Here is an 18,439-nt window from a genome sequence, read left to right on the forward strand (position 1 = left end):
GTTATGAGAAAGAAAAGAAAATATGACATCATTAGAATTACAGGTAAGACAAGGGAAAACCCAAAGTACAGACAAGAACACAGAAATATTTTAAGAGAGTACAGATGTCATGACATTTATTAAAAGGCATGCTACAATGCTATACTTGTTAGGAAAAGAGTAGAGATATCAATAGTCAGCAAATATACAAACTGAACGAAAATGGAATATACTGTAGTGTACAGAAGCTTTAATTAACCATGCACTACGCACTTAGAAAATATGTTTTTTAATATTTTATCATCTCTTTGCATTTATAACATGATTCACTTCAACAATCACAGAATCCTTTTCTTCCAAAGCCACAAACTGTGTTACAAATGAAAGCTGGTACTGCAGCTTATCAAAATATACAAGACAATTGATGTTTTATATAAAACCACTTTGTATGTCAACTTGTTCCCTAAAACCGCTTTTTTCCCCCCTTTTTTGGCCTGGTTTAAAAAAATGTTGTTACAAATATTTACAGCATTTACTTCTGTTAGATGAACATTCTTACAAACTGAAAAAGGGAATTTTATGAACAGACCACATAAAACACAAGACAATGTCAGAGGCTCCTAGCTGTGCTATTTTTTTTTTTCCTTAAATACAGTACTGAAAATGCCCATCGAACCCTTATCATCTAATCCATTCTGTTCACATTTAAACTCCCATTTTCTCTAAGTAGTCTATTCACCGATAGGAAATAGAAAGTAAAGGCCGCTTTGCACTGCGTCTTCTTTCAGAAAGGAGCTTGGGAAAAAATGCTTAACAGAAAGGAGTCAAAACCAGAACAGTCAGTCTTTGGTCAGAGCAATGAGGTGACATTTTGATGCAAAACTCTGCTTGGTTAGCAATCTTTATAATTAGTACTTTTTGGATGTGGGATGAATTTTTTAAAGATCTGGGTATCAATGGTAAAGGGAAGAAAGGCCAGAGTATGATTTTTTAAATGACATCAAAAATAGTTATTTAAATATTTATTATTACAACTACTACACAGATTCAAGAACTAAAAATAACCTAAAAACAACAACAACAAAAATCTGTTTACAGTGCTGATTTCAGCTTGCCATAAGCAGCTTTCAACCATGACTATTATCACCAAGGTCACTGGGCCAGAAAAATACCCCTGTTCTCTGGAACACATGCCTCAGGTTACAGAAATGAAGATGACTACCACAAAGACTCCGAGCAGCTCTGTTCTTGGGCCTGCACATGCTATGAATATTATGTGAGGAAGGCAAAAAGCATAACTGAGACTTCATTTTACAGTTACAACTGTTTCCTTGAAAGAATGGTCTGTGGGATAACATTCTTTTAAAATTATATAGTATGCATTTCCTGAAAACCAGAATGTTGATACTACCACCTAAACCTCATTAGGAAGAAAGATCAATTAAGACTACTGAAGAAGGCACATACACTTTGGTCCTGTTTCTTTCGTTCTTCTCCCTCTATAAAACCCCCCAAACTGATATTTTAGTAATTTTCTATTTTTTAAACTATTCACAACTAGCTGTTAAAATTTGCTCTGAAAAAAGACTGCAAATAGTCTTCTAAATAATAACACAGCTGAATTAAGAGACAGCTGAATTACATTTTCTTTAAGGGAAAAGTTTTGTGCAATCTAATGGTATTTCTTTTCAGCACAATAGTAGATTATTTTAAGTCTGGCAGTTTTATTCTTGTTAATAACAGATCAAGACAAAGGAAAGGTTAAGAACGCTTTTACCCATAGTCATGCTGTCTTTTTGGTTTTAAAAATAGCAATACACACTAGTTTTTCTGAGAGATAGCCTGACAACTTGGCAAACAGGGTTTTTAAGTGACTCACTGCGGGCAGGGGACACATACTTTTGAGCTTGTCATCTTTCGTCCAAAAAATATTTAGTGGGAACAGAAGGGGAATTACATGATAATACAATCAGTGCATAACCTGCCTGCTTAATAACATGGAAGTTTCCAAAAGTTTATATAAAACTGAACAGAGACATTCATGGGCACTACTTCTAATCAACTGAAGCAGAACCTATGATGACCATACTAGGTGGAGCCAAAGAAACACTGCTTCCATAAGGAATCAGGCAGGCAAAAACTGTGTCTCTAAAAACTGTGAGATTTGCCAACTTTCAACAACAAAATCAGAAACATTACTGCAACTAACATCACAACTTAGCCTTAAACAAAGAATTTACTGCATTCTGTAGGAACTACTGGGCAATTCTGATACTTTCCAGGAAGTTATCAAATTATTAAGCTTATTTTCCTATTTGTATCTCACACAAAACACAATTTACTACTATGCAAGTTATTTAAATCTCAAAGTAAAACTTTTTGGCATAAATTGCTACCGTTTAATGTGTACTGCTATTTTTTTCTCAGAGTTTCATACTATGGGTTTTTGTTGGTTATTCATTTTGTACTGCTATTTTTAAAAGTCCTGAATATATATAATTTGTGTCAAAGTCAGACACCTCCAAAAATAAGACAATTCTCCTGGAAATAAAGTAAATAAACTTTAAAATAGGATACTACGACAGCTCAACAACAACAAAACATTGCTTAGCAGATATCAACTAATTGCATGCCAAAACAAAAAATACAAAGATCTAGTTTTTTCACTGCCCTGATATTTTTAAATCTTTTTACAGAAACTATGTCAACACAAATACTGTAGACCTCTATAATTCAAAGAGCAAAGAGCCCAATATGGACAACATCCATGTGCTACAGCTAATTTTAGACACAAATTGATGGTTTTGAACACACTGTTTTAAATAAGAATATCTCACTTTTCCAAATCTTAATTTGATTAATGTTTTTGGTCAATAATTTAAGATGCATGTAATGTACATATGTATGTACAACATTAGAGGAGTGTATGTATGTATATACACTCATCTATACACACATACACATACACACACAAAGCCCTGAAAAGGATTCAAATGTTCTCTCTCAAATATAAAGGCCATTTCCTACTTCAAAATTACATTCAACACCATTTATGATCTCCCTTCTGCTACAATTCTGCTACACTTACACTGAATGTTATGAGAATCATGAATTGAAACTACACAGTAATTCCTAACTCAAAAAGAAAAAAAAATTCCAATTTAAAATATAACTGAAAATTACAATAGTGCTTGTAAAGAAGGAAAAATTGAAGCAAACTTGGAGTGATTTCTTAAAGAAATTGGTTTTTCTCCCTTCCCTCTTACTCAGTGTTTTGGTAAAAATATATTTCATAAGTGAAAAAAAAAACTAGATAAATGATTATACCGATCAGCCAATACTAAAACTGATCCATTCGAAAGATCTCAATTTAGTGTCCTTCATTTTCTACCGACTAATTGCTGCTCAGCGTTGAGGGAATTTTGCTTTTGAACAATCCAGAATGTCTTTTGTATTCTCCGAATATTTTTGCAAAATTGTTTTTGTTAAAACTTTCCTGTTTAATTTAATAGCTGGAATATAATACGAGATTGAGATATTCTTCTAAAAGGTGAGATGAGCCACTCTGAGAATCTGAGAAAAGTGAAAAAGGAATAGACAAAAACGACCCTTTTAACAAATTCTGCTTTAAAAAATCTACTCAAGCACTGAAGGAATAAGTAATCAATGCCAAGTATCTAATTTAAAAGAAACAGTTTTACATTATACAGTCACTGAAACAACATTAAAACGTATGCTTACGTTCAACTAGAGAGAGAGAGGGACAGAGTATGAGAAAGAGCCCACTCCTCATACACCACCTATGTGGGCACTCACTCAGTACTCAGCTTCATTAGCCAAGAAAAGCAAGTTCTCACTTGAGTATATGACAAAAACCAAGCAATCCTGAGACAAATTCTAATGGATAAAGATTAGACAAGATCCAGAAACGGAGACTGCATTTTATAGCCCCCAACTGGTATGCTATAACTGCAATGACCACTGCTGGTCACAATATGAAGAGGCCTACAGGTGTGCACTGAGTTATTCCCCAAACCATTTAACCCTTCCCCACCCCACCTCTACACCAAAGCACCAAAAATTTGAATAGAAACTATTACTTCTTGAAAAATCACTTAAAACTGCAATTAAAAAAAAAAAAAACAACTTTAAAATTCTTGCCAAAACAAGGAAAAGAAAAAACAAATGCTCAACAAGCCGACAATATAGCTTTTAAGATACTTAGATAAAACTCTAACCTATTATATCATAAGCACATAATAAGGCACATAATAGGAAATTAAGTAAATACACAGTAATTCTGAATAAGTATTAGAGATTATAGTGGTACAAAAAACCCTTGAGATTAATTTTTTTTCTAAAAGAAGACTTTACCAAAAATAACTTTTAAAAAATCTGTCAAACCATATAATAGACCTGAATATTTTCCTTAAGACTGTAAACTTTTTTTTTCTGAAAACAACTGTAAAAAAGTAGTTTATAAGTAGGATTATTTTTCTTTTTAAATTTTCCAAGATCATATTACTAGGCAACTGTCACTGTGAAATTTAAACCATGATTTTCCCAAATAAAATGAATTATTCTGACCCTTAATAGATCCTGGTTGGATTCCATGTAATTTCCCTGGAGACAATTGAGACATTTCATTCTCCAAATAGTTTTAAAAAGTTAAAGATATGCAAAGGAGTGTCTTACAGTGGGAAAAAAATAATTGAAAGAAAACATGCAAGTTTATCAATTTGCTTCCAATACAACCCCATTTATGTATAATAAGTATCAATATATGCCAAATAACTGTTATAACTTATAAGAGAACATAGTTTCCTACAGGACTCAAACTTCTGAATCATAAAGTTAAAAACTTGGTTATAGGTCATTTAAATTACTTATGCCAAGTAATTTTAAAAGTCTGTATGTTTAAATTTTTCAAAGTACAAAGGAGTTTAGAAATGTTGTATAAGGCTGATCTGGACCCAAATTAAAAGAGTCTGTCCTCTTGAAATCCAATTTAATACAGGGAATTAAATTATTGGAAAAAAAATTTTTCCTGAAGATTATTTTCATTTTAGAAACAATGGTACAAAGGAAAAACACACCTCTGATGACGTACTGGCAGAGGGGAGAAATGGGAAAAGAGAACATCCCTTGATTTTTTTTAATATACTTTAACATCAAAGTCAGAAAGAGTTATTTTTGAAAAAGAGGCAAAATTGGTCTTGAGCTGCTTCAGTCTATGTCTGAAGGTTTTACTGAAATTATGGTTCAGTCTTAGGAGAAAAATTCAAAGAAAAGTCAGATTGTAGATTTTGAGAAGGAAACTCTGAGGTGATGATTTTCTCCAAGGTCATGGTTATGAAGCTCAATGAGGGCCTGGATTGCTTCTTCCACAGATCCCAACTGAATGAGTGCCATTTTGCGATCTTTCCTAAAGTGGCAGAAGAAACAGAAAAAGTACACAGAATTAATTTTGCCTACAAACCTCTTCCCCAACCCTAGAAGATTTCATTAAATTACCATAAACATTTGCAAATCATGTATTTTTTAAGAGAATGGACTTACTGGAAGAATTTAAAAGCCTTCACTGAACATCCAGCTTCTGTGAAAAGATTCTTCAGGTCATCTACTGTAACAGAGGGGCTGTGAAAACATCATCACAGAGACAGTCAACTATCTTATCCCTAATTTTCAAATGAAGCAATGATTAATTCCTGACATCATCAGGTCTCTAGAATACCTCACATTACAAAGAGCATAAAGCCATGCAATGAAGACATGATTTGCAAGTGCCCTTAAAGACCTTCAAGGTTGGGCTTCCGCAATGGCTTAGTGGTGAAAAATCTGCCTGCAATGCAGAAGATGCAGGAGACTTGGGTTTGATCCCTGGGTTGGGAAGATCCCCTGGAGGAGGAAAGAGCAACCCACTCCAGTATTCTTGCTTGGAAAATCCAATGGTCAGAGGAGCCTGGTGGGTTTTCCATAGAGTCGCAAAAGAAAAAAAAAAAAAAAAAAGATGTTCAAGATTGATGCATGCATGTCTTCAGACAATGGAATGTTGTCTCAATTCTTTTGCGTAAGACATGGGCAGTACCTAAAGAACAAGAAAATCTTTCTATATTTACTCTTTCAATGGGATTATTACCCATACGGCTTTAGTACCTAACTAGTACTTCCAATGGAGAAGGCAGCGGCACCCCCTCTAGTACTCTTGCCTGGAAAAAAATCCCATGGACGGAGCAGCCTGGTAGGCTGCAGTCCATGGGGTCGCTAAGAGTTGGACACGACTGAGCGACTTCACTTTCACTTTTCACTTTCATGCATTGGAGAAGGAAATGGCAACCCACTCCAGTGTTCTTGCCTGGAGAATCCCAGGGATGGGGGAGCCTGGTGGGCTGCCGTCTATGGGGTTGCACAGAGTCAGACACGACTGAAGCGACTTAGCAGCAGTACTTCCAAGCCCCTTCCCTAGCTCTGATTTGTCTTCTATAGTCCACTACTAGTCCAGTGTATTTTTAGTACTAATCCAGTACCTTTTCAATTACATTCAGGATAATTACAAACATGTATATGCGCCAATTATATTCAAAAGTAGCCCCCAATTACACTTGCCTCCTAGTATTTATACCCTTTGGGTACTCCTCTCCCATACAGAATAAGGATGTCCTCTGTAACCCTCAGGGTATTACAGAAATGACACGTGACTTCTGAGGCTTAGAGACACTGTGATTTCCACCTTGCCCTTTCTTGAATGATTAGCTCAGGAAGAAACCAGCTGCCTTTTCATGAAGACAGTCAAGTAGCCCTATGCACAGGTCTTTGTGGCAAGGAACTGACTAAGCATATGAAGGAGCCACTTTGGAAGTGGACTCTAACCCCATTACAGCCTTCAGATGCTATTTTGTGAGAGAATCAGCCAAAACCTAAACCACTTCTGGATTCCTGACTCACAGTAACAGTTTGAGATAAAGAACATCTACTACTGTGTTAAGCTTTAGGTTTTGGAGTGATCTGTTGCACAGCAGTGGACAACTAATACAGTGGTCTACCACATGACAGTCAATGGACTAAAAGTAGACTCTTCGTCATTTCACAACTACCAGCAAGGATGGTCTTACAGAACAACAACTGGCTCTGCTAGGAGAGAGATTCGAATTCATGTTCACCTGGTATGTCACTCCTGAGTAAGTTACTTAATCTGAGCCTCTCACTTTCAGTGTTAAAATGAAACTAACAACCTTTACTCCAAGGGTTATTATGGATAAACTGCTAAGACAGAACACAGAATGGTGGATACCAAGGACAGGGTAGAGAGAAACAGAGAGATACTGTCTAATGGATACAGAGCTTCAATTTGAGATGATGACAAGGATTTACAGATGGATACACGTGATGGTTGAACACTATGAAAGTATATAATGTGAGTGTACACTGAAACACACACTCAAAAGTGGTTAAAATGGCTATGTATTTAACCACAATTTTAAAAAGATTATTATGGAGATTAGATGAGGTAATGCATGTAAGACACCAGCACAGTGCCCGATACTTGGTAGATGGTTAAAAAATACATTAACATTCTTTCTCCTACCTACATGTCCAGTGTAGGATACAACCTGAAACCAGCTCCTGGATAAATGTCCTTAAGAGGGAGCCTGCTTTAGTCTTTAAATATGTTGCCTCTCTCCCTCATTCTGTAGTAATGAGGTGCTAAATTTCTAGACGCACATAATTGAGTTTTCTTTTCTAAAGCGACTCCTCCTGTTGCCTGGAAGGCATAAGGCTTGAGCCACTGCCCAATTCAGATGCAAAGTTTCTCCATGTGCCTAACTGGAGACTAGTGAGGAGCCTGGGCATTCAACAGTATTTTAAACAATTATTTTTTGTTCCCATTCAACGGCCATTCTCATTTTCAGAAATGTCCCAGAACTGTACCCTTTTCCATTCCCTTTTAACTTTTCACACACATGCTGGCATACAACTATACCCCCCAGCTTTTACCCTTTCTTTCCAAAGCTATCCTCCTCCATGTTATATAAAACTGTCATCTTTTTTGGTCAAGGATTTCACAAATTAAAACTGGGATTTCCAGTTTTACATTTCTTAGGCTTTGATGACCATACAGTCTCTATTCTAACAATTCAGCTTTGTCGTATTGGCTCAAAAGCACCCATAGCTAATACATAAATCAATAAATGTGGCTGTGTTCTCTGAAACTTTTCTCATGGAAGGTGAAATTTTATGCAGTTTTCTCAAATCACGAAATATTATTCTTTTGTTTTTCCCCAACCACTGAAAATGTAAAAACTGATCTTAGCTCATGGGCCTTACAGGTGGATTTGACCCATGGGCTGTAGTCTGTCAATCTCTAAGCTAGATGATGACTGAAGAACAAGTCTGCTACAACACTGGTTACTACAGACTGGTTATAAGAAAATAATTTCTAGCTTTTAGATATATATGTGGCTTGTAGGTTAAAAAACAGAGAATTCAGTTTTACCAAATTCTTGCGTGCCTCTGACTCTTTGTAACCCCATGAGCTGTAGACAACCAGGCTTCTCTGTCCATGGCATTTTCCAGGCAAGAATACTGGAGAACGCTGCCATTTTCTACTCTAGGGGATCTTTCCAACCCAGGGGTTGAACTTATGTCTCCTGTGCCTCCTGCACTGGCAAGCAGATTCTTTACCACTGAGCCACCTGGGAAGCTTACCAAATTCTTAAAAACATAAATTATTTGATTTTGCTATGCTGGTTGCTGAAAGGTCTTCACTTCTACAGAAGGATGAATAAGTCTGTACCAATGGAATATCTCTGCATAAATGTAATTTTGCCCTTCTATAACTGAAAGGTAACTAGTTGCTAATTCCCTGTTTGGAAAGAAAAATTTTAAACACTGCTACCTTTACTTTTGGAGTGTAAGTTTAGATAAATTTCTTAAGACATGATGGCAAATAAATCATCTGACAAGAAATCAGTGAATTTCTACTACTACGTTAACAATAATTTCAGTTTTTATCTCCCCAAACCATATACTCTAGATTATTTATCATTGAAATGAATAGTAACAAATTAAGATACATACGGGATGTTGGAAAGATGCAGAGTAGCTGACGGGGGAAAAATATTCTGGAAGTTTTTAGAGCCAGGTTTTTTAAAGCGATGCAAAGGACTATTGCTAAAATCCTTAGTCAGACCTTGGTCTTCTTGTCCCTCTCGAGGAAGCTGAACCGCCTGATGCTTGGACAGTGTAGCACGAAGCACTTTCCCATAAAGTCTTTGACCGCTCAGATGATTCATTGCTGGTGCATAAGAAGAAAATAAGGAAATCCTGGGTATTAAGGTAGAGTCTCTGTAAAACTATCATAATTCTTTTTATTTAGTCATTTAAAATTATATTGTCAGTTTGAGGGCTTAAATAGTTTTAAATTTAAAAACTCTTACATATGAAAATATATTAAATGAGTTGGTTTTACCATAAAGAAATGCAATACAACAAAAAATACCTATTTTCCTAGCAGAGTGCTAAAACGTTTCAGAATGCCTGAAATATAACACGAGCTCAGGAAATGGCTACTGAATAAATTAATCTCAAGTAAAGCTTTTTAAAATAAATATCTGACTAGTATATTTCAACAGCCACTATAATAATGAATGGTGAGATAGCAAAATGACACTTTCTTGCACTATCATTATGAACTTTTAAGCAACAGTTCTAGAAAACTTAAAAGGAAAACAAACACGCAAACGAAAGAAAACAAGTCATGTTTATTAGTTTAAAGCTAATGGAAAAATCCTAGAGTCAAAGCTCTAAACATCAATGATATGTTCAAACAGATAAATGCACTTCAAAGAGTTATAAACATTTTAAAATCTTAAAATGTAAGCAGATCCAAATAATAGTGCAGACACTGACATAAAGAGGAACTCCTTCTACTTAAGCCGTAAGTTTACTTCATAGGAAAATTCACATACAAAAGGAGCATATAATATGTACATATAATAAGGACTATTATTAATCACTAGTACCTAGTTGAGCTTGATTTGCATCTGCCATCTGAACCAATGCGTTTTCTTTCTTATTAAACATTATCTTCACTCGATGTACATCACCATATACTCCTAATTAAAAAGACAAAACAGTTTTTTAGTGTTGACTGTAGTGTTCAATTAATTTTACCAATATATTTAAAGAAAGCTTCTTTTCTCATGCTATATGCTTTCCCTGAGCAATTTCATATATATGCTCCCAAATTTGTATCTATATTTTAGATTTATTAATCCCTTCACGTGGATGTCCCATAAATACTTCAAATTTAATATATTCCGAATCGACTCATCTCCCCTTTTTGTCCCCTCCTATGTTCATGAACTCTCTTGATAAACAGTATCATCATGCATGTATTTGCTCTGGTCAGACACCTGGGAGTCATCTTTTGACCTATTCCTTTCCCTAAGTTCTTACATCCTATCAACTACCAGTACTCATTGATTCTATGGCCTAAATACCTCTCACATTTGTCCACTTTCCCCATCCTCCCTACCATCCAAGCTATTATCACTATTTCACAACTGGACAATCACAATAGCCTCCAAACTGATCTCATTACATCCAATTTTTCTATACTAGTGTTCCCCAAAGTGGGTCCCACATCCCAAAAAGCAGACAAAATGATTCACTGGGGTGTGGGAGGATTGAAAGTGAAAGTCGCTCAGTTGTGTCCAACTCTTTGTAACCCTATGGAGAATACTGGAGTGGATAGCCTATCTCTTCTCCAGTGGATCTCCCGAACCAGGAATCAAACAAGGGTCTCCTGCACTGCAGGTGGATTCTTTATCAACTGAACTATCGGGGAAGCCCGAGAGGATAATAAACTGTTATTTATCCTGATTTGTTTATATAAACCAATGTGAAAAACTACATTTTACTAATTTTAAACATATACAAGAAATTATAGATGGAAATTTTCTACAGTGTGAAGGACATTTCCTCATCTTTTTCCATTTAGTGTGCTAAAATATATTGCAGTTCATGTGGAACAGGGTACCACCAATATCATAAAAATAAGATCCTTAAACAGCAGCACCATTACCATACTGTGTAACAGGATGAGAGAACAACTACGACAATCTTCAGGGCGCACATAGGAGAACTGGTTATCTCATGGGCAAGCCCCTACAAGCAACTAAACTGAGAGATAAACAGTAGCTAAAAAATATATATATATATATATGTAAGTATCCCAAATTTGCTGTCCTTTTCAGAAATGACAAGTGGCTGAAATATTGTTGCTCAGTTGCTCAGTAGTGTCCAACTCTTTGCACCCCCATGGACTGCAACACATCAGGCTTCCCTGTCCCTCTTGGCCAAAATAAATAGCCTTTAAAAAATAACATACAATTTGTATTTCAAGCTGAGGGTAATTTTTTTCTAAATTAGTGAGAAATTAACTATTTTTGGAAAGAAATGTGCTCTGGCTACTAAAGAGACATATGAAAATTAGCATGAACATATGATTTTGTTACTGATAATCATATAAATGTATCATGAATTAAAACTATTATAGAAACTGCACCTGAGTATGAAGTATCTCTGTGGGGTGACAGAGATGTTCTCAAATTGAACTCTGGTGATGGCTGCACAACTCTGTACACTGACTAAAAATCACTGAGTTGTATACCTAAGTTAGTGAATTGTATGGCTGTAAATTATATCTGAAAGACACTGTAAAAAAAAAAAACCTATTATCCACTTTTTTGAAACGATTTCTATTAAAAATTTTTTCAAATGAAGATTAGTGAGTTTTAGCCCCATTATTCTAATACAATAGATTTCAAAATCAACTAATTTAACAAGAGGAAACATGGAACTTTTTCCAAGTAAAATACATCAAAATTTAGTGGATTAGACCAAAAAACTAGTATCTTAATTAGTATAGCAACAATGCAACACTTTCATTCATATCACATTTTTATATTTTTCAATTAAAATGTTTTCTTGGCCATGTCACGTGACTTGCGGGAGCTCAGTTACCCACCCAGAGACTGGACCCAGAACCTAGCAGTGAAGCACTGAGTCCTAACCACTGGACGGCCAGGGAATTTCCTCGTGTATCCTTATGAGGTATCTTTTTCAGTTTTGACAACCATCAAGTACAAAAATAAAGTGAATTTAGAATCAGATTTTGGAATACTGATTCAAAGTGAAAAAGATTTTTGAAAATAATGAAGCATATTAAATCTTATTTCTCACTAAATGTTAACAAGATTTTTATTTAAAAAACTTTCATTAATAAAAATCTTTAAAATATTAAACATTGCTTACTTCATGGTTCTTGTATTTCTGTTTGTAATATAAAACTATACATACAGAGTACAGTAAAAGATTGATGAAATTTATGATTAATTAATCATATATAGATTAGGAGTACATGTTAAATATTTTTTAACTGAGAGAGGTACACTATCAAAAAGTCTAGGGATTATTTTTAAAATCTCAATCTCATTATGGATTCCCATTGTTCTTAGGTTAAAAACCAAGTTCCTTAATATAGTTCACAAAGCTCTTAATGGCCTTGCTCCCTATTCGTCTGTCCAGCTTCAACAAGTCTCTCCCTTATACTCTCCACTGAGTTTCCTTATTTCCATGTTCCAAGAGCTCTGTCTCTCCCTGCCAGTATCTGTGAATGGACATTCGCCCTCCCTTTCTGCCTGGCTAACGTAACACTTCTTCATTTCTCACAAGTCAGCTTAACTATCATTTCTCTGTACATCACCTTTGATTCCCTCAGCAAGGTTAGGTCTTCCAGCTGTATGTTCTTATTACAACCTATATTTCCCTTTTTATAAAACATTGTTGTATCTATAACCACTTAACAAATGTTCCTTGTTATTCTATCCTCACTCTAATCGGCACACAGCAGTAGTAAGTATTACTGAATGATGCAATGGGCTCAATTCACATCATAGCTAACTTAAAAAAAAAAAACTAAAAACAGCAAAGCAAAAGAAATTACTTACCAAATAGTATAAAAAGTCCATGTGGCGTGATAAGCTGTTTGAAAAGGAGAACACAAAATGTAAGGGTCTCATTTAACTAAAAATTTTTAAAAGTTTACTTGTAAAAACGAGAGTTGACTGTGTTTAAAGTGTTGCTTTTTTACATGCTTCTTTATATATATTAGTGATGAACTTTAATACAAATTCTTAAACATTTCCATTTGAATTCAACTCGAAGTCAGAAGGTACAGTATTTCCTCCTGAAAGACTTTTTACGTATGATACTTTCCAACTCACATCAGGATTAAGATTGGTGACAAGCAGAACGGAATTTCCTGGCATCCCACCAGCCCCAGGAATGGCCATTCTTCCAGTGACAGCGGAGGAGGTGATTGCGAGGGGACCAAGCGCTCCGGGACCTAGTCCAGCTGGGACTGACAGACCTTTATGAAACAGCAAAAGCATTTTGCATTCTAGTTATCTGGAGAATTGGAACACTTGATGAGACTTAAGAAAACAAATGAATGAAAAAGCAAAAATAGAGAAGAAAATGCTTCAAAGCTACCCTAAGGATAACAAAGGTCAATCCAGACTCTGGAGGTAGAGCTTCTCATTTGTTGACATTATCATACTTAATACTCTATTATTTATATAACACTTTGCAGACCAACCAAATTCACCAGTCTTAAAGCCATGAGGTTTTTTAAAAGGGTCTATAACTACCAGTACTCCTTCTATTTCTTGAAATAGATATATTCCAATACATTTCTCTAAAGCAGATGAATTTTTATATTGACTTCTACCATTAAATCATATATGTGTGTGTGTGTGTGTGTGTGTGTTTATATATATACATTTTAAAAGCCCTTCAGCAGAAGTCACATATATGCAAGCTAGGTAGTAATGCATGTTCTAAAACTGGACTGTGGTAATGACTGTACATCTCTGTAAATTTATTAAAAAATCACTGGGCTGTACATCTAAAACAGGTAAACTGTATACATATATTCTGCATGGGGAAAAAAACATTTTGTAACCTTGTAAAACATTATTACCATCAACAACAAATTTATGGAATTCAATATGCTTTTGGAGCAAGAATTTTCAGAGCTCTCTATTCCCTTAGATACTGCAGAAGCTACTGAAAGCCCTATGATACTGGAATATTGACACTACATACAATACATAAAACACTACACTTCCTCATAAGGTCCAACCATTTGTATTCTCAGCTTAAAAACTATATAAGATAAAATTCCAAACTGATGTAAAATGAGCCAATTCTTTAAGGTATTGATTCTTTAAGTTCAAAATTCCTTATAATAGAGTCTGGCCACTTCATCACAAATCATGTGTGTGCATACACCCCCTATCACACCTGGAAAGCCTTATCAACTCAGGAGCCCTCTTTATGCAGTTTTTTCCTCTTTTTTACCATCTACTACAGTGTCTTACAGATACAGCATGTCAAAAAAATATCTAAAATGAAGGAAACCATATATCACTACCTCCAAATGTGTAACTCTTGGGATCTTCAAATACATAAACACAATGTATAATGCCTTCATTTTAATGAGATAGATAAGATCACTCACTAATTAAACATATGTTAAAATGTCTTAAAACGACCAAATATCCTAAAAAATAAATCTCAACCTTTTAAATCACTTTCTTTTTAGTTAACTTCATCCTCTCTCCTGAAGAGAAGAGTTACAATTCCCAGACTTAGAAAGGGAGGATACTAAGATCATTGTCAGAAAGTAGCTATGCTGCAGTTTAAGATAGTTCTATTCACAGATCAGCTGGACGCTATAAAGGTAGTATGTAGACTAGACTTAACACTGCATCACTCTTCCAACCATCCACCTCAATTATTTTCTTTCAGCACAAAACCATAAAGTATTTTTTCTTATTATCAAATTCATTTTATTATTTGGAAGAGTTAGAGTCATTATCAAAGTATTAACTGATTGTTCTCTCTCTTAATTATTTTCATTAGCTGAAGAAAAAAATGTGTATACATGTATTTTTTTTCTGAAATAAAACAGCATGCATATCCTCTATAGTAATCTTCCAAACCCATTAATTTTTTTTTAAAAAGTACTTACAGATAAAATAGTCAATGTTTATTCATTCAAATGTTTGCTGTCTGCATAATAAGTACTGAATGTCATTAAAGGCAGAAGGACACAAAGATAAGTAAGACAGAAGTCTGTTTAACATGTAATTGAGCTGCTTATCAGCAAGCAGCTCATCTATTTTATATAATAACCAAAGAGATAAACCTAAGGTTATTTAATATAGTCAACCTATAGTTATCTGGGCCAATGACAAGTATAAATGATGCAGAACAGATAATAGAATTTTAGTGTTGAGAATGAAACCAGAGAGAATTATTTATAAACACAAGGAAGCTGTACAATCGTCTATTGTCCATGAGCCACTTCCATGATTGATATACGTAATGCTTTTTTGGTAAATCCTTCAAACATGGTCATATCTTTCATTTTGATAAGTTCTAGAATATATAAATCATCATTAAGAAATCATTTCAACTTCATCTTTAAAAGAGTCACCTGTAGCTTGAGGAAATCCAATAGCGGGGGCAAATCCAGCAGCCCCTGCATATGGTGAGGAAATGATTCCTGGTGCACCTAATGGGGAAGAGAAGCTGAAATAAATACACTACCTTCTATAAAGATGGTTATCAACACAATAAAATGGCCATATGAGAGTATATTGTTGACAAAGAGATTCTAACACGGAGTAAAGATTTGTCCAACAGATGATCCTTGCTGTGTTGTATAAGAGCCTCTGCCACTTCTGGAGGCTAATCCCTTTCAACTGGGTTCAAGGTTCAAGACTACAGCTAGAATGTTATTAGTATTTCATTCTGAGTTATTAGTTTGCTACTTAGTTTTAGTTTATCTGGTTTTGTTATTTAGGTTGATATTCCTGCCCTTATTTAGAGCACTGTTTCTATGTAAAAATCATCAAATATTCACTAAACGATACTGTACTGCTGGGGTACTGTGCTGATAAAAAGAAATATGAAATAAAAATCCTTGCCTTTGAGAGGCTTTACAAACTAAAATTATGAATTACAGAAGATTCACATGCTGAGGATCTAGAGGTTTAAATACAAATATACTGCAAGTGGTCTAAGAAGAAGGGATTGCAAAGACTCTCTGGGACTGTCTGAAGGCTTCTCAGGAAGTAAAACTTGAGCTGGACATTAAGTGAAAAGCAGTGCTTAGTGTGTACCAGATGCCAAACAAAGGCTGATATTCCTTCTCCATTTAGAAGCCTGGCGACTGTGCACCATCAACAAATACAGGAGTTAGCTCTAAATGGTGGAATCATTATTACTAAGAAAACAATTTGATTTAGGACAAATTAAGGTCGAGGTGATACTAAGACATTCAAATGGCAATGCCACAAGTGGAAATGAGGGGGTAAACTCGGAATTTCTAACTATTACAAGATACAGATTTGTAAATCATCTATATAGAAATAAATGTAAAAGCCATATGAAGAAGAACTCCACTAAAAATTTAGGGCACAAGACAAGAAATGAAGGAAGCTAAAAAGAGAGCCTGGGAGTATCAGGACACTTAAGTGGAAGATGAGCATTCTAAGGAAAAGAGACAGAGAACAGCCTCAGAAAACAAAACAATGAATCACAGTCCCTCAGGATCCAGAGACGGAATTTCAGGGAGAGGGTTCAGTGAAAGTCAGGGAGAGTGAGAAACATAAACGGGAAGCAATAGTTTAGAGCAATAGTGAGAAGCTAGACTGTATGAGTCAAAGGGAGGGATTTGGTGTTTTTTTTTTTAATGATAGGGTGATATGCATATTTATAGGAAGTATGTAGGCTGAATTTTCCAGAGAAGTTAAAAGATCACGTAAGTTTATTCTCTTCATTAAAGAGAATTATTTAACAGAATTTGTTAAATATGTGCTATGACTTATTAAAATAATTCAAGAAAACATAGTTATAAAGAGACTTCAGGGACAGAGCTAGCAGAGAGAACTGACAATAAATGAAGACACAAAAATGAGAACGGACAGAGTGATGAAATAAGAGAAATATCACTGAAAGCACATTAGGAGGCAAGCACCCCTCTGGCGCTAAGGAAGCACTGAGTAACACATACAAGAATCTCTGCCCTTGCTAAACCTATATTCAAGTAGGCTGAAGCTCATAGGTAAAATGATTCATTTTCAGAACAAATAACTATTTTAAGGCATAGAGGGAGACTTACCAGAGACACTTCAATATGGATATGAGTTATTATGAAAATTTACACTGGGAAGTTAAACGAAAGAAGAAATATGGTTGTCAAGTATTCACTTGACCCTTCCATCTAACTCTGGCTAGTTATGTGACTTGCAGTGTCTCCTGCAGAACATACATCTGTAGGCAACACCACGCACTCACATGATAGGAACACACAGACAGTCATGACATAGACTGCTATACAGAAGCGTTAAGAAGCATTATGGGTTTACACCAGTTCTCTGATTTCTTTCACCCTCTGCCATAAGAATGCCACGTCTCAAATGGAGTGACACCTTCAGCTTGGACCCTCGATCTAAAAGACATGTGAGGGAAGTTTGCAAAAGTTGATTCACAGTTGTTTAAGTGTCAGTTATGTGAGAGGAATAAACGTTAATTACTGTAAATCACAGATTTGTCAGAAAGGGAAGGGAGGTACTTTTAAAACAAAACAAGTCTAATACAAGTGGTTATGGGGGGGGGGTGCGGTATGAGGCAGAAGATATGCAGTAGGTTTGAGAGAAATGAGGAACATTTTTGATATTAACTCTCTTTGAACATTAAACAGCAATAAATGAAAGAACTGGCAAACTGTTCCAGGGCCAAATTTTAAATAACTGTTTCCAAGTACAAGAACATTTGTTAATATTTGACAAAAGAAACATTTGTAAAGTTTCCATAAATCTACATTCCTCAAGTAAGCAGGAACAGAAACATTTTAGCAAATTAACCTGTTAGACATTGGTTTACACAAACTTTAAAGGAAAAGGTTTAAGATTTGAATAGCTATATCACAGGTATTTTACATTTGGAAAATGTATTACCAATAGCAATTAAGGGAATACAAATAGATAACATTTTTATCTATGAAATCAGTTTATCAATGTTTCAGTGTTTCTCAGTGCTATTGTTTATAGTAGCAAACCCTAAAGAAACAAGCTTAATGTCTAAATTGGAGAATTATTATATAAATTATGAGTCACTAGACAAAATACAGAGACATTTAAAACATTACAAACAATATATATTATGGAAAAGAGGTCCAATTATTGTTTTTTAAAAATGTGGATATAGTAGCAGACTAAAGACCAACCTTGTGGCAGATATGTCCAATGAACAGTAAAAAGATCTTTTAAAAAAAACCAAAAAAACCTAACAGCCAACAAGATGATTAAGAGTAACCTGGCTA

The 18,439-nt window shown here is 35.0% G+C and overlaps 1 protein-coding gene across 9 annotated transcripts in view; it reads right to left on the reverse strand.

The window, feature by feature from the left end:
• Window positions 1–252: 252 nt before the first annotated feature.
• Window positions 253–18,439, reverse strand: part of PTBP3 (polypyrimidine tract binding protein 3) — a 90,555-nt gene continuing 72,368 nt past the window's right edge. For all 9 annotated transcript variants that reach the window (XM_086315980.1, XM_086315977.1, XM_086315976.1 and 6 more), the window contains 7 exons: window positions 15,548–15,625; window positions 13,269–13,414; window positions 12,993–13,026; window positions 10,002–10,094; window positions 9,058–9,274; window positions 5,539–5,616; window positions 253–5,404 (listed from right to left, as the gene is read on the reverse strand). In XM_086315980.1, the coding sequence (XP_086172106.1) occupies window positions 5,272–5,404; window positions 5,539–5,616; window positions 9,058–9,274; window positions 10,002–10,094; window positions 12,993–13,026; window positions 13,269–13,414; window positions 15,548–15,625 (779 nt within the window). In that variant the 3' untranslated portion in view covers window positions 253–5,271. The remainder of the gene's footprint in view (window positions 5,405–5,538; window positions 5,617–9,057; window positions 9,275–10,001; window positions 10,095–12,992; window positions 13,027–13,268; window positions 13,415–15,547; window positions 15,626–18,439) is intronic.

Source organism: Bos grunniens, chromosome 8, assembly GCF_055505025.1.
Source record: "Bos grunniens cultivar Pamir isolate PY7600 chromosome 8, Bosgru_T2T1.0, whole genome shotgun sequence".
NCBI lineage: Eukaryota > Metazoa > Chordata > Mammalia > Artiodactyla > Bovidae > Bos > Bos grunniens.